Source organism: Pleurodeles waltl, chromosome 7 (assembly GCF_031143425.1).
Source record: "Pleurodeles waltl isolate 20211129_DDA chromosome 7, aPleWal1.hap1.20221129, whole genome shotgun sequence".
Taxonomy (NCBI): domain Eukaryota; kingdom Metazoa; phylum Chordata; class Amphibia; order Caudata; family Salamandridae; genus Pleurodeles; species Pleurodeles waltl.
The window spans coordinates 352,915,867-352,933,652 of NC_090446.1; the positions used below are offsets into that span (position 1 = coordinate 352,915,867).

A 17,786-nucleotide genomic window follows, 5' to 3' on the forward strand; every position below is an offset into this window, starting at 1 on the left:
AGCTTTAAAGACCCTGCAACTCCCCGCAAGAAGCGTGAGACTTGCAACACTGCACCCGGCGACCCCGACTCGGCTGGTGGAGAACCAACACCTCAGGGAGGACCCCCGGACTACTCTCCGACTGTGAGTACCAAAACCTGTCCCCCCTGAGCCCCCACAGCGCCGCCTGCAGAGGTAATCCCGAGGCTTCCCCTGACCGCGACTCTCTGAAACCTAAGTCCCGACGCCTGGAAAAGACCCTGCACCCGCAGCCCCCAGGACCTGAAGGACCGGACTTTCACGGGAGAAGTGACCCCCAGGAGTCCCTCTCCCTTGCCCAAGTGGAGGTTTCCCCGAGGAAGCCCCCCCTTGCCTGCCTGCAGCGCTGAAGAGATCCGTTGATCTCTCATAGACTAACATTGCAAACCTGACGCTTGTTTCTACACTGCACCCGGCCGCCCCCGCGCTGCTGAGGGTGAAATTTCTGTGTGGGCTTGTGTCCCCCCCGGTGCCCTACAAAACCCCCCTGGTCTGCCCTCCGAAGACGCGGGTACTTACCTGCAAGCAGACCGGAACCGGGGCACCCCCTTCTCTCCATTCTAGCCTATGCGTTTTGGGCACCACTTTGAACTCTGCACCTGACCGGCCCTGAGCTGCTGGTGTGGTGACTTTGGGGTTGCTCTGAACCCCCAACGGTGGGCTACCTTGGACCAAGAACTGAACCCTGTAAGTGTCTTACTTACCTGGTAAAACTAACAAAAACTTACCTCCCCCAGGAACTGTGAAAATTGCACTAAGTGTCCACTTTTAAAGTAGCTATTTGTCAATAACTTGAAAAGTATACATGCAATTGAAATGATTCAAAGTTCCTAATGTACTTACCTGCAATACCTTTCAAACAAGATATTACATGTTAAATTTGAACCTGTGGTTCTTAAAATAAACTAAGAAAAGATATTTTTCTATACAAAACCTATTGGCTGGATTTGTCTCTGAGTGTGTGTACCTCATTTATTGTCTATGTGTATGTACAACAAATGCTTAACACTACTCCTTGGATAAGCCTACTGCTCGACCACACTACCACAAAATAGAGCATTAGTATTATCTCTTTTTACCACTATTTTACCTCTAAGGGGAACCCTTGGACTCTGTGCATGCTATTCCTTACTTTGAAATAGCACATACAGAGCCAACTTCCTACAATGTCCAAATCCTCTACTCCCGTTCAGTTATGTCCTCACAGATGTCCTGTTGGGTACCTGGTCCAAACCCAGTACAGGTGCTCCGGTGAATAAGACGATTGCCTGGCATCATTGCCCTGCACCCGGGGACACAACTTTCCTTGCGCAACACTACTTCTGAGAGCTTGGTGGTCCAAGCCTCATCTTCCAAAAGTGGTTTCCATACCGCTCCTCCAGTTACAGAATCAGAGGCTGGACTCATTTGGGAAGATATCTTCTTCTCCCAGCCTGGTATTGCAATTCATGAACGTCGCATGCCTTTTGGGCCATTATTCCCATACGCTGTGGAACACAAGACTGTTTCTGATTAGAGGTGCTTCAAAGTTCATAATTCGTTGTGGACTTGACACTACTGACTTGCTAGGCAGAGTGATTTCCACGACTTTGGCACGGAGATCCTGAGCCACCGAGAATGGCTACAGAGTCTCCAATCAGACTGCCCCTTCAGGAAGATCTATCGCAGCAGCATGGGAGGGTTCTTCGCCCAAATCTGTCCACTCTGCCTTCTTGCATGGAGATAGAGCGGCTGCGGTTGACAGTTTCTGACTTTTCTTGGCAGCCAGGCACCCCTCCACCAGGACGGTATATGCCTGCTGTTAGAGGAAATTTGTGGTATGGTGTGCAGAAAAATCTGTTCATTCCATCTCTGCTCCCCTTTGAGGTTTTACATGCTCTTGCTCTTGCCCAATGAGGGCTTTGCTTTGGGTACTCTTACAGGCTATTTATCTGCCATCTTTATGCCTTCTTGCGGTTTCCTGATCAACCCTCCTTGTTTAATTCCTCAGGGTGACCTTAATTTGGTTCTACCTTTTGATGTGTACTCCTTTCAAGCCCCTCCACAATTGCGCCGTGGGGCGTCTCACAATGAAAACAGCTTTTCATATGGCAATTACATCTGTCCATTGAGTGAGTCAACTGCAGGCCTTATCTGAGCTGCCTAATCTCAATATATCCTGACCAACTGGTGCTCCGCACAAGGGCCTCTTTATTGCCAAAAGTGGTCACACCTTTTCATGTAGGCCAATCAGCCTGCCTAACACTCCCCCACAGTCTTTTGAGGAAGAGGAGAAACTCCACTTCCTGAACCATAAAAGAGCATTGAGGTTCTACCTTGACCATACCTGTGAGTTCCAGGTGGGTGACCGGGATGTGGGTACAAAGAAAGGTCAAGTGGTGCAGAAGCAAGCAGTCTCACGTTGGGTCGTGGTCTGTATCAAGATCTGCTATGTGCTGGCCAAGAAGCAACCTCCTGAAGGTTTACAAGCTCATTCCACCAGAGTTGCAGCTGCAACCACTGCGTTAGCATGCGGTGTTCCAGTCTTGGACATCTGCCAGGCAGCAATACGGGCGTCCGTCTATGCAGTAGGGTTCGGTAAACGTGTCCGGTCCAAAGGGATGGGCACATTGCCAATTTGGTCCTGCAGGACTTGCTTGTTTGATATGTGTTCGCAGAGCCACCTCTGTGAATGGTATTTCTTGGGTTTCTATTCAGAGGTAAGGAATCTGCAGCTAGAAGTCTGTCAGGTGAACAGGTTAGTTACCCTTGCTAACCTCCTTCCTAGTTTTAACACTCCAGTGGTAAGTGCTCTTCATGGCTCTGTGTTTCTGGCGTGGAAAGTCATGAAAAACTGACGCCTGCTCCCCTGGGTGGCACCTATATAGATACCCCCAACGTCACTTCTGGTGCGGACGAGTAACGCGGAGCCTATCAAGGCCATGTACCTGTGCGCAGGGGTCTTCCAGATCTCGTCTTACTCATGGGGAGAATTCAGAGGTACGGAACCTGCAGCTAGATAGTCTCTACCAGATAAGGCATTACTGAAGGTAAATAACCTGTTCAAGTGGTGTTTACGGCGCTATGAATAAGGATACTTTTGCTTTCTCTTGTGCATTTCATGCCTTGTTCTGTAACTAAAATCTTTTTTTTTTTTTTTTTTTTCAGGCTGTTGGAAAGTAAGAAGAAAGCGGTTCAGAGAGTAGAAGAGCAGCTGATGAAGCTGGAGGTTATGGCGACAGACAGGGAAGAGAATAAGCAGATTGCCCTAGGAACCTCCAAACTCAACTATTTGGATCCTCGTATCTCCGTTGCATGGTAAGACCACTATTTTTGCCAGTCTGTGAACAATTTCCAGCTCCTGAATTGCTTCTTGCGATCTTTACGCTAGCTGTGATAATGGTAGAACAGGTCTGCTACAACTACATACCTAGTTCATCCCATCGTGATAAACTGGAAGACTTCCTGTAACTGAATTTTTTAATTTAATGATAGGCTTAGGTTTTGTGGAACCCCTTCTTGTAGAATCTCTTGTGCATTCTTGGTCAGTAGAAACAAACGGGGGGCAATAGGACATTGAAATTGCGCCAACCAGAGAGCAAATTCATCATTCGACTCCGAAGATCCCTTATGGGCTTAACATTGAGACGCTTTTTGTACACTTTTAGCAGATGACATTGAAATGAGTTGTAAGTTGAGAACATTCGAATATTACTTGAGACACCATTAGATTCACAATATAAAAGTTTTATTGGAGAGACTTAACGAAAGAACATGCAGTGCTCCGTGGATTAGATGATGTATGTGAAATATGGGGTCACCACACAAGAAAAAAGCACTTAGCTGACACTGCTGTGATAAATAATCGTTAATGTTGAATTTATTTAAGAGTATAGGCACTCAGCTGTTACTTACGATTCAGTAATAGGACATGCACTAGTCTCTCTAACAAATATGTGAATTGCTGAGTCTGTTTTTCAAGTGTAGACATTAAGCCGTCACGTAGTGTGAAATGACATGGTAACATTATTGGTATCAACGTTTTGAGTAGATAGTCATAAGTCTCTCACAAATTTGTGAATCATATTTTGTGACCTTTTTAATAGCTACTAATATACATAACAGCACATTTGGTGGTAGTTGCCAATTTTTGCATATATTGTTTGTGTAATCTCTGTATTTGTAACTACAATGTCCAGAATTCGTCATGTTAAGCAAAATGGAATTTTACTATTTATAGCACAGGGACTCACTAGCTGTGGACAAGACTTGCAACAAGTCGAAACACCTTGGTGGTTAGTGAACGCTTTAATAAGTGATATACAGTACCCTGTGGAGTGCGGTGAATTTCTGGGTAATATTTCGAGGGCGGTCTCAAGGCACTGGCACTGTTCTAAAAATAAAGTACCTTCATATTTCTACAACCTAGTTGTAAGGAAATGCCTCCTTGGCATGGTTACCCCCTGACTTTTTGCCTTTGCTGATGCTAAGTTTTGATTTGAAAGAGTGCTGCGGCCTGCTAACCAGGCCCCAGCACCAGTGTTCTTTCCCTAACCTGTACTTTTGTTTACACAATTGGCACACCCTGGCATCCAGGTAAGTCCCTTGTAACTGGTACCCCTGGTACCAAGGGCCCTGATGCCAGGGAAGGTCTTGAAGGGCTGCAGCATATCTTATGCCACCCTGGGGACCCCTCACTCAGCACACACTGCTTGCCAGCTTGTGTGTGCTAGTAAGGACAAAACGAGTAAGTCGACATGGCACTCCCCTCCGGGTGCCATGCCAACCTCACACTGCCTATGCAGTATAGATAAGTCACCCCTCTAGCAGGCCTTACAGCCCTAAGGCAGGGTGCACTATACCATAGGTGAGGGCACCAGTGCATGAGCACTGTGCCCCTACAGTGTCTAAGCAAAACCTTAGACGTAAGTGCAGGGTAGCCATAAGAGTATATGGTCTGGGAGTCTGTTTTGCACGAACTCCACAGCACCATAATGGCTACACTGAAAACTGGGAAGTTTGGTATCAAACTTCTCGGCACAATAAATGCACACTGATGCCAGTGTACATTTTATTGTAACATACACCCCAGAGGGCACCTTAGAGGTGCCCCCTGAAACCTTAACCAACTACCCGTGTAGGCTGACTGGTTTTAGCAGCCTGCCACACTCGAGACATGTTGCTGGCCACATGGGGAGAGTGCCTTTGTCACTCTGTGGCTAGTAACAAAGCCTGTACTGGGTAGAGGTGCTTCACACCTCCCCCTGCAGGAACTGTAACACCTGGCGGTGAGCCTCAAAGGCTCACCCCCTTTGTTACAGCACCACAGGGCATTCCAGCTAGTGGAGTTGCCCGCCCCCTCCGGCCACGGCCCCACTTTTGGCGGCAAGGCCGGAGGAGATAATGAGAAAAACAAGGAGTCACTGGCCAGTCAGGACAGCCCCTAAGGCAACCTGAGCTGAAGTGACTCTAACTTTTAGGAATCCTCCATCTTGCAGATGGAGGATCCCCCCAATAGGGATAGGAATGTGACCCTCTCCCCATGGGAGGAGGCACAAAGAGGGTGTAGCCACCCTCAGGGCTAGTAGCCATTGGCTACTGCCCTCCCTGACCTAAACACACCCCTAAATTCTGTATTTAGGGGCTCCCCTGAACCTAGGAACTCAGATTCCTGCAACCTAAGAAGAAGAGGACTGCTAAGCTGAAAAACCCTGCAGAGAAGACGGAGACACCAACTGCTTTGGCCCCAGCTCTACCGGCCTGTCTCCCCACTTCTAAAAGACACTGCTCCAGCGGCTCTTTCCCCAGGACCAGCGACCTCTGAATCCTCAGAGGACTTCCCTGCTCTAGAAGGACCAAGAAACTCCCAAGGACAGCGGCTCTGTTCACCCAAGACTGCAACTTTGTTTCCAAAGAAGCAACTTCAAGACAACTGCGTTTCCCGCCGGAAGCGTGAGACTTGCTACTCTGCACCAGATGCCCCCGGCTCGACTTGTGGAGAAACACTTCAGGGAGGACTCCCCGGCGACTGCGAGACCGTGAGTAGCCAGACTTGCCCCCCCCCTGAGCCCCCACAGCGACGCCTGCAGAGGGAATCTCGAGGCTCCCCCTGACCGCGACTGCCTGACTCCCAGATCCCGACGCCTGGTAAAGACTCTGCACCCGCAGCCCCCAGGACCGGAAAGATCGGAACTCCAGTGCAGGAGTGACCCCCAGGAGGCCCTCTCCCTTGCCCAGGTGGTGGCTACCCCGAGGAGCCCCCCCCTTGCCTGCCTGCATCGCTGAAGAGACCCCTTGGTCTCCCATTGATTTACATTGGAAACCCAACGCGTGTTTGCACACTGCACCCGGCCGCCCCCGTGCTGCTGAGGGTGTACTTTCTGTGCTAACTTGTCCCCCCCGGTGCCCTACATAACGCCCACTGGTCTGCCCTCCGAAGACGCGGGTACTTACCTGCTGGCAGACTGGAACCGGGGCACCCCCTTCTCCATTGAAGCCCATGCGTTTTGGGCACCACTTTGACCTCTGCACCTGACCTGCTGGTGTGGTAACTTTGGGGTTGCTCTGAACCCCCAACGGTGGGCTACCTTGGACCCAAACTTGAACCCCGTAGGTGGTTTACTTACCTGCAAAAACTAACAAACTCTTACTCCCCCTAGGAACTGTGAAAATTGCACTGTCTAGTTTTAAAATAGCTATATGTGATATATTTGAAAAGTATATATGCTATTGTGATTATTCAAAGTTCCTAAAGTACTTACCTGCAATACCTTTCATTTGAAGTATTACATGTAAAATTTGAACCTGTGGTTCGTAAAATAAACTAAGAAAATAGATTTTTCTATACAAAAACCTATTGGCCTGGAATTGTCTGAGTGTGTGTTCCTCATTTATTGCCTGTGTGTACACAACAAATGCTTAACACTACTCCTTTGATAAGCCTACTGCTCGACCACACTACCCCAAAATTAGAGCATTAGTATTATCTCTTTTTGACACTATCTTACCTCTAAGGGGAACCCTTGGACTCTGTGCATACTATTCCTTACTTTGAAATAGTGCATACAGAGCCAACTTCCTACAGAGGGATTGCTCTACCCTTAAGAACACCAGCTATATGAGGAAGAAATGGACTTTCAGGAGGATCTGGGTGAAGCCAGTGGACTAGATACTTCTCCAGGTACTGGTATGTTTTCCACTGACCAAAGCCTTAGGTGCTGAAAACCACATATCTGAAAACCAGTCAGTCTTCGGCTACACCTTCCCCCATGGAACCAATCCTGGAGACTGTGGACGCTGGTTAGCCCTGGCTCCATATTCCGGAGAGTACAGGACGCATATTGCATCTCGCCCTGTACTGATAAGGAAGCTGTCTTTTCAAGAAACCTTGGATTTTTCTCCACCTCCAAAGAAAAGCAAGGAAATGTGCATCAGCCCATCTCTCAAGCCTTCTCCACTTCCTTATCCACCTTCTCCTCCTCATTCTCCATCACACCTCTACCACCTCTCCCACAAGTCTCCTGCTTTACCTGGGTGAAACAGCATGACCTGGATCCCTGGGACGCTTATTACCTTGACCCTATTATGTCCAATGATCCTGACGTACCCTGCACATCCCCTCACTGTCACAGGATACTACATGTTACCAGCAAGTAGTGGCAAGAGCAGCTGCTTTTCACAATGTGGAACTACATTGGGACCCTAGCACACAAGACTTCTTGTTTGATGTGCTCACATCTAATCACAGGGATATTCAATTTCTCCCAATACTCTCTGGCATGCTTCGTCATGCTGATGAAATTTTCAGAGCCCATCCGCTCTAGGGTAATCACCCCTAGAGTAGACAAGTAATATAAGCCTGCTCCCTCAGACCCATTATACATTCGGTCACAGTTCCCTCCGGATTCCATCGTAGCCACCACTGCACGAAAAGGTGCCAGTAGCCAGGCTGCAGGTGCCTCTCCTCCTGAGAAGAGCAAGAAAATCCATGCTGCCAGCAAAAGACAGGCAGGACATGCAGCGAACCATATCCCCAGTTCCCGGGCATTACTGGCTAGATATGACTGGGCTCACTAGGAGGAAATGGAAGAGCTCCTCCAATTCCTCCCTAATAAGCACCGGAAAAAAGGCAACAAATTATTGCTGAGGAACAATGTGACATGTCCATCCGTTCTGCCCTGGATGCCGCAGATGTACGCAGCATCAATAAGTGTCCTTGTGAGGCAATCTTGGTTCCGCTACTGATTCCAGACCAGAAGTATATCAAGTGGCCCTTAATATGCCCTTCGGTAAGGAGCATCTTTTTGGCCCTTAAGTGGATCTTGAAGCTAACAAAGCACAGGGATACAGCAAAGGCCATGGGTGCTTGAAGGAAAGTAGTCTTTCTAGCTTGGTTACACCCCCCCCCCTTTGGCGTGTTGGTCAGTGTGTTTGACTTTGTTCACTGGGATCCTGCTAGCTAGGACCCCAGTAACTGTGCTCTGTCCTATAAATTTGGTTGCTGCTAACTTTTTAACAGGGGCCCCAAATAAGTCCCTAGCATATGATACCTTTGTACGAAGGGTGTTGGGGTTCCAGGGGGTCCCTATGGGCTGCAGCAGTTATTCTGCCGCCCATAGGGAGCCCAAGCAAAGGGTTCTGCAGGCCTGCCATTTCACTGTGCGTGAACCGGGTGCATGCACCCTGTTTCCCTACAGGTCACTGCACCAGGTCACTAGGTCACACCTATGGTAGGCCCTCTCAGCCCAGAAGGCAGGGTGAAGGTACCGGTGTGAGGGCACCCCTGCAATAGCAGAGGTGCCCCCATGAACTCCAGCACCGTTTTACTGGGTTTCATGAGTGCGGGTTCGCCATTCTGTGTGTACTGGACATAGGTCACTACCTATGTCCAGCTACATAATGGTAACTCTGAAACTGGACATGTTTGGTATCAAACATGTCGGAATCATACCCCAATACTGTTGCAAATATTGGAAGTATGATTCCATGCACTCTGCGGCTGTTTAGAGGACCCCTAGCTTTGTTACCACCAGTCTTGCTGGATTTTCCAGGCAGCCCAGCTGCTGCTGCCGCCTCCCCTCAGACAGGTTTCTGCCCTCCTGCTGCTTGATCTGATCAAGCCCAGGAATGCAGAACAAAGGGATTTCTTAAGGGAGGGGGAGGTGATACCCCTCTCCCTTTGGAAATAGGTGGAAGTGGCTAGGGAGGGGTAGCCTCCCCAAGCCACTGGTTTGCTTTAAAGGGCACATTTGGTGCCCTCTGTGCATACACCGTTTCAGGGACCAGTACCTGCTCTGGCGTGAAACTGGACAATGGAAAGGGGAGTGACCACTCCTCTCCATCACCACCCCAGGGGTGGTGGCAAGAGCTCCTCCAGAGGGTCTCTGGATTCTGCCATCTTGATTCCAAGATTGACAGGGAACTCTGGGAGCATCTGAGTGGCCAGGCAGGTGACGTCAGATGAACCCTCAGGTTCGATGGCATATGTTGCTGCAGATACACATGTTTGGCACAGTCCGCTGCCTGGTGTTGGGCTCGGAGTATTACAAGTTGTTTTTCTTCGAAGAAGTCTTTTTTGGTCACGGGACCGAAGGACTCCTCCCTCTTCGGCTCCATTGCGCATGGGCGTCGACTCCATCTTAGATTGTTTTTTTCCGCTGTCGGGTTCGGACGTATTCCTTTTCGCTCCGTGTTTCGGTTCGGAAAGTTAGTCAGAATCTCGGAAGAAAGCGTCGGTATTGTTCCGTTCGGTATCTGGATAGTTAGGTACATCGACACCGATCATCGGAAGACTTTGGGGTAGCTTCGATTCCCCCATCGGGGCCTGGTCGGCCCGACCGCGTGCGACATCGAAGCCGATGGATGTCACAGTAAGTATCCTTATACAGATCAGCACTTGGTCTGTAACTTGTGCTTGTCCCCCGAGCACAAGGATACCTGTGAGGCCTGTCGAGCCTTCCGGTCCAGAAAAACACTCCGGGACCGAAGAGCCAGGCGTCTACAAATGGCGTCCACGCCGACAAAACAACGTTTCGACGACGAAGAGGAAACATTATCGGTTCCGGACTCAGAATCCGGAGACTCCGACGTCGAACAACAGCAACAAACTGTGAGTAAGACGTCAAAGTAAAACCATCGACAAAACGAAAGCCCAGGGGACGCCACTGCCAACAGGCCATGGCTCGACCCATAAAACAGGCGACCCGTCGAAGGCGCCGAAAAAGGGCACGCCCATAGCGAAGACACCCGACTCCGGTCGAGGGACCGCCATGGAGCAACCTCGGAGCCGAGAAAGCGGCTCCGAGAGACCAAAACAAGATACCGGCACCGAAAAACATCGGCACCGAGAATCCATGCCGAAAGGAACAAAACTTCTGTCGGTGCCGAAACCGAAAAAAGATTCTCTCTCGGCGCCGAAAAATACCACACCTTCATCCTACTCAGAGGAACAAGGAATAAGTGGCCAGATGCACAGATTTGGACAAGAGCTCCAAAGTGTAGAATCAGACTACACACAAAAGAGACTGTACATCCAGCAAGACAAGGGAAGATATCAACCCTTCCCCCAATAATGAGGAAAAGAAGGATCAGTCTCCTCAAGGATGACGCACAACCACAAGCCAAAGTGGTTAAAAAAGTCACTCCTCCGCCCTCTCCACTACAACAGGCATCGCCGGCACAAACACCGCCACAAATGCACTCACCAGCGCAAACTACCATAAGTCAAGATAATCAGGATCAAGACGCTTGGGACCTATACGACACCCCAGTGCCGGACAATGATCCAGATTCATACCCCACAAAGCCGTCACTGCCAGAGGACAGTACCTCATACTCACAACTGGTGGCTAGGGCTGCAGAATTCCACAATGTCCAACTGCATTCCGATCCTATAGAGGATGATTTTTTATTTAACACCCTCTCGGCTACACATAGCCAATATCAATGTCTCCCAATGCTACCGGGGATGTTACGGCACGCAAAACAAATTTTTGAAGAGCCCGTAAAATCAAGAGCCATCACCCCAAGGGTGGATAAAAAATACAAACCACCACCCACAGATCCAGTGTTTATTACTTCGCAGTTACCACCTGACTCCGTAGTAGTAGGGGCAGCTCGCAAAAGAGCAAATTCCCATACATCTGGCGATGCCCCACCTCCGGACAAAGAAAGCAGAAAATTTGATGCGGCAGGAAAAAGAGTAGCATCACAGGCAGCCAACCAGTGGCGCATCGCAAATTCTCAAGCGCTGCTGGCCAGATATGACCGCGCTCACTGGGATGAGATGCAACTTCTCGTAGACCATCTTCCCCAAGAATACCAAAAAAGGGCGCAGCAAATAGTTGAAGAGGGACAAACGATCTCAAACAATCAAATCCGCTCTTCACTGGACGCAGCCGATACTGCAGCGAGAACAGTCAACACTGCTGTCACCATAAGGAGACACGCTTTGCTCCGCACTTCAGGCTTCAAACCTGAAATCCAGCAGGCTGGCCTTAATATGCCCTTCAACGAAAAACAACTTTGTGGCCCTGAAGTGGACACAGCCATTGAAAAACTTAAAAAGGACACAGACACGGCCAAGGCCATGGGCGCACTCTACTCCCCGCAGAGCAGAGGCTCTTTTAGAAAAACTCCATTTAGAGGGGGGTTTCGTGGCCAACCCACAGACACCACCAGCCAACAAACAAGAACCACACCATATCAGGGTTCCTTCCAAAGGGGAGGTTTCAGGGGATATAGAGGGGGTCAATTCCCAAGGAGTAGGGGAAGATTCCAGACTCCACCTAAACAGTGACTTTCAAGTCACGCAACCCCTTCACTCAACACCAGTGGGGGGAAGACTAAGCCAATTCTACCAATCTTGGCAACAGATTACAACAGACAATTGGGTATTAGCAATAATCCAACATGGCTATTGCATAGAATTCCACAAATTCCCACCAAACATCCCTCCCAAAACACGCAAAATGTCACCACAACATTTAGAACTTTTAGGACTAGAAGTTCAAGCACTACTGCAAAAGGATGCAATAGAGTTAGTACCAGTACAACAAAAAAACACAGGAGTTTACTCCCTGTACTTTCTAATTCCAAAAAAAGACAAAACATTAAGACCAATATTAGATCTCAGGACACTAAATACCTACATCATATCGGACCATTTTCACATGGTCACACTACAAGACATCATTCCACTGCTCAAACAGCAAGATTACATGACCACATTAGACCTAAAGGATGCGTACTTTCATATACCAATACACCCTTCTCACAGAAAGTACCTACGGTTCGTATTCAAAGGAATACATTACCAATTCAAAGTGTTGCCATTCGGAATAACAACTGCACCAAGAGTGTTCACAAAATGTCTAGCAGTAGTAGCAGCACACATCAGGAGACAACAGATACATGTGTTCCCTTACCTAGACGATTGGCTAATCAAGACCAACACAGTAAAAAAATGCGCAAACGACACCACATGTCATACAAACCCTTCACAAACTGGGGTTTTCCATCAACTATACAAAATCACACCTAGAACCGTGTCAGACACAACAATATCTAGGAGCAACCATCAACACATCAAAAGGAATTGCCACTCCAAGTCCACAAAGAGTGCAGGCATTCCACAAGGTAATAAGTGCTATGTTTCCAAACCAAAAGATACAAGCAAAATTTGTGCTAAAACTTCTAGGCATGATGTCATCATGCATAGCCATTGTCCCAAACGCAAGACTACACATGCGACCCTTACAACAGTGTCTAGCATCACAATGGTCACAGGCACAGGGTCAACTTCAAGATCTGGTGTTGGTAGACCGCCAAACATACCTCTCGCTTCTATGGTGGAACAGCAAAAATTTAAACAAAGGGCGGACATTTCAGGACCCAGTGCCTCAATACATTATAACAACAGATGCTTCCATGACAGGGTGGGGAGCACACCTCAATCACCACAGCATTCAAGGACAATGGGATATACACCAAACAAAATTTCATATCAATTACCTAGAACTGTTAGCAGTATTTCTAGCGTTAAAAGCCTTCCAACCCATAATAACACACAAATACATTCTTGTCAAAACAGACAACATGACAACAATGTATTATTTAAACAAACAAGGAGGAACACACTCAACACAATTGTGCCTCCTAACACAAAAAATTTGGCAGTGGGCGATTCACAACAACATTCGCCTAATAGCACAATTTATTCCAGGAATACAAAACCAACTAGCAGACAACCTTTCGCGAGACCACCAACAAGTCCACGAATGGGAAATTCACCCCCAAGTTCTGAACAAGTACTTTCAAATTTGGGGAACACCCCAGATAGATTTGTTCGCAACAAAAGAAAACTCAAAATGCCAAAACTTCGCATCCAGGTACCCACACCGCGAATCACAAGGAAATGCTCTATGGATGAGTTGGTCAGGGATATTTGCATACGCTTTTCCCCCTCTCCCTCTCCTTCCATATCTAGTAAACAAGTTGAGTCAAAACCAACTCAAACTCATACTGATAGCACCCACATGGGCAAGACAACCTTGGTATACAACTCTACTAGACCTTTCACTAGTACCGCATGTCAAACTACCCAACAGACCAGATCTGTTAACACAACACAAACAACAGATCAGGCATCCAAACCCAGCATCATTGAATCTGGCAATTTGGCTCCTGAAATCCTAGAATTTGGACACTTAGACCTCACACAAGAATGCATAGAGGTCATAAAACAAGCTAGAAAATCTTCCACTAGACACTGCTATGCATCTAAGTGGAAAAGATTTGTTTACTACTGCCATGCCAATCAAATACAACCATTACATGCCTCTACGAAAGACATAGTAGGATACTTACTACATTTGCAAAAAGCAAATCTCGCTTTTTCATCTATAAAAATACACCTCGCAGCAATATCTGCTTACCTACAAACTACTCATTCATCGTCTCTATTTAGAATACCAGTTATTAAAGCATTCATGGAAGGGCTAAAAAGAATTATACCACCAAGAACACCGCCAGTTCCTTCATGGAATCTTAACATCGTCTTAACAAGACTCATGGGTCCACCTTTCGAACCCATGCATTCCTGTGAAATGCAATATCTAACCTGGAAAGTTGCATTTCTCATTGCAATCACATCCCTCAGAAGAGTAAGTGAAATACAGGCATTTACCATACAAGAACCATTTATTCAAATACACAACAATAAAATAGTTCTAAGAACAAATCCAAAATTTCTGCCAAAAGTAATCTCACCATTCCATTTAAATCAAACAGTAGAATTGCCAGTGTTCTTCCCACAACCAAATTCCGTGGCTGAAAGGGCACTACATACATTAGACATCAAAAGAGCACTAAAGTACTACATTGACAGAACAAAGCTAATCAGGAAAACAAAACTGTTCATAGCTTTTCAAAAACCACACATAGGAAATCCAATCTCTAAACAATGCATTGCTAGATGGATAGTCAGATGTATTCAAACATGCTATCTTAAAGCCAAAAGAGAATTGCCTATTACACCAAAGGCACACTCAACCAGAAAGAAAGGTGCTACAATGGCCTTTCTAGGAAACATTTGTAAGGAAATGCCTCCTTGGCATGGTTGCCCCCTGACTTTTTGCCTTTGCTGATGCTATGTTTACAATTGAAAGTGTGCTGAGGCCTGCTAACCAGGCCCCAGCACCAGTGTTCTTTCCCTAACCTGTACTTTTGTATCCACAATTGGCAGACCCTGGCATCCAGATAAGTCCCTTGTAACTGGTACTTCTAGTACCAAGGGCCCTGATGCCAAGGAAGGTCTCTAAGGGCTGCAGCATGTCTTATGCCACCCTGGAGACCTCTCACTCAGCACAGACACACTGCTTGCCAGCTTGTGTGTGCTAGTGAGAACAAAACGAGTAAGTCGACATGGCACTCCCCTCAGGGTGCCATGCCAGCCTCTCACTGCCTATGCAGTATAGGTAAGACACCCCTCTAGCAGGCCTTACAGCCCTAAGGCAGGGTGCACTATACCATAGGTGAGGGTACCAGTGCATGAGCATGGTACCCCTACAGTGTCTAAACAAAACCTTAGACATTGTAAGTGCAGGGTAGCCATAAGAGTATATGGTCTGGGAGTCTGTCAAACACGAACTCCACAGCACCATAATGGCTACACTGAAAACTGGGAAGTTTGGTATCAAACTTCTCAGCACAATAAATGCACACTGATGCCAGTGTACATTTCATTGTAAAATACACCCCAGAGGGCACCTTAGAGGTGCCCCCTGAAACCTATCCGACTATCTGTGTAGGCTGACTGGTTCCAGCAGCCTGCCACAGTAGAGACATGTTGCTGGCCCCATGGGGAGAGTGCCTTTGTCACTCTGAGGCCAGTAACAAAGCCTGCACTGGGTGGAGATGCTAACACCTCCCCCAGGCAGGAGCTGTGACACCTGGCGGTGAGCCTCAAAGGCTCACCCCTTTGTCACAGCCCAGCAGGGCACTCCAGCTTAGTGGAGTTGCCCGCCCCCTCCGGCCACGGCCCCCACTTTTGGCGGCAAGGCTGGAGGGAACAAAGAAAGCAACAAGGAGGAGTCACTGGCCAGTCAGGACAGCCCCTAAGGTGTCCTGAGCTGAGGTAACTCTGACTTTTAGAAATCCTCCATCTTGCAGATGGAGGATTCCCCCAATAGGGTTAGGCTTGTGACCCCCTCCCCTTGGGAGGAGGCACAAAGAGGGTGTACCCACCCTCAGGGCTAGTAGCCATTGGCTACTAACCCCCCAGACCTAAACACGCCCTTAAATTTAGTATTTAAGGGCTACCCTGAACCCTAGAAAATTAGATTCCTGCAACTACAAGAAGGAGGACTGCCTAGCTGAAAACCCCTGCAGAGGAAGACCAGAAGACGACAACTGCCTTGGCTCCAGAAACTCACCGGCCTGTCTCCTGCCTTCCAAAGATCCTGCTCCAGCGACGCCTTCCAAAGGGACCAGCGACCTCGACATCCTCTGAGGACTGCCCCTGCTTCGAAAAGACAAGAAACTCCCGAGGACAGCGGACCTGCTCCAAGAAAGGCTGCAACTTTTCCAGCAGCTTTTGAAAGAACCCTGCAAGCTCCCCGCAAGAAGCGTGAGACTTGCAACACTGCACCCGGCGACCCCGACTCGGCTGGTGGCGATCCAACACCTCAGGAGGGACCCCAGGACTACTCTAAGACTGTGAGTACAAAAACCTGTCCCCTCTGAGCCCCCACAGCGCCGCCTGCAGAGGGAATCCCGAGGCTTCCCCTGACCGCGACTCTTTGAATCCTAAGTCCCGACACCTGGGAGAGACCCTGCACCCGCAGCCCCCAGGACCTGAAGGACCGGACTTTCACTGGAGGAGTGACCCCCAGGAGTCCCTCTCCCTTGACCAAGTGGAGGTTTCCCCGAGGAACCCCCCCCTTGCCTGCCTGCAGCGCTGAAGAGATCCCTAGATCTCCCATTGACTTCCAGTACAAACCTGACGCTTGTTTCTACACTGCACCCGGCCGCCCCCGCGCCGCTGAGGGTGAGATTTCTGTGTGGACTTGTGTCCCCCCCGGTGCCCTACAAAACCCCCCTGGTCTGCCCTCCGAAGACGCGGGTACTTACCTGCAAGCAGACCGGAACCGGGGCACCCCCTTCTCTCCATTCTAGCCTATGCGTTTTGGGCACCACTTTGAACTCTGCACCTGACCGGCCCTGAGCTGCTGGTGTGGTGACTTTGGGGTTGCTCTGAACCCCCAACGGTGGGCTACCTTGGACCAAGAACTAAGCCCTGTAAGTGTCTTACTTACCTGGTTAACCTAACAAATACTTACCTCCCCTAGGAACTGTGAAAATTGCACTAAGTGTCCACTTTTAAAACAGCTATTTGTGAATAACTTGAAAAGTATACATGCAATTTTGATGATTTGAAGTTCCTAAAGTACTTACCTGCAATACCTTTCAAACGAGATATTACATGTTAAATTTGAACCTGTGGTTCTTAAAATAAACTAAGAAAAGATATTTTTCTATATAAAAACCTATTGGCTGGATTTGTTTCTGAGTGTGTGTACCTCATTTATTGTCTATGTGTATGTACAACAAATGCTTAACACTACTCCTTGGATAAGCCTACTGCTCGACCACACTACCACAAAAGAGAGCATTAGTATTATCTATTTTTACCACTATTTTACCTCTAAGGGGAACCCTTGGACTCTGTGCATGCTATTCCTTACTTTGAAATAGCACATACAGAGCCAACTTCCTACAACATTCCTATGAGCGAAATATGTAAGGCTGCAACCTGGTCTACGCCTCATACGTTTACTAAACACTACTGTGTAGACGTACTAAATGCACAACAAGCTACAGTGGGCCAAGCTGTACTAAGAACATTATTCCAAACTACTTCAACTCCTACAGGCTAAACCACCGCTTTTAGGGGAGGTAACTGCTTTATAGTCTATGCCAAACATGTGTATCTGCAGCAACATATGCCATCGAACTGAAAATGTCACTTACCCAGTGTACATCTGTTCGTGGCATTAGTCGCTGCAGATTCACATGTACCCTCCCACCTCCCTGGGAAGCCTGTAGCCGTTTAGAAGTAGATCATAAATCTTAAACATCTGTACATTTGTAAATAATTATTATAAACTCTTAACGTACATACATATTCACTCCATTGCATGGGCACTATTTATAGCAAACAACTCCATCCTCACCCTCTGCGGGGAAAACAATCTAAGATGGAGTCGACGCCCATGCGCAATGGAGCCGAA

General features: G+C 48.0%; 1 protein-coding gene across 1 annotated transcript in view; it reads left to right on the forward strand.

Moving 5' to 3' along the window:
* TOP1 (DNA topoisomerase I) overlaps positions 1 to 17,786 on the forward strand; it is a 352,777-nt gene that overhangs the window by 316,381 nt on the left and 18,610 nt on the right. Inside the window, exon 20 of the mRNA XM_069243787.1 lies at positions 3,166 to 3,315. Coding sequence (XP_069099888.1) covers positions 3,166 to 3,315 — 150 coding nt within the window. The remainder of the gene's footprint in view (positions 1 to 3,165; positions 3,316 to 17,786) is intronic.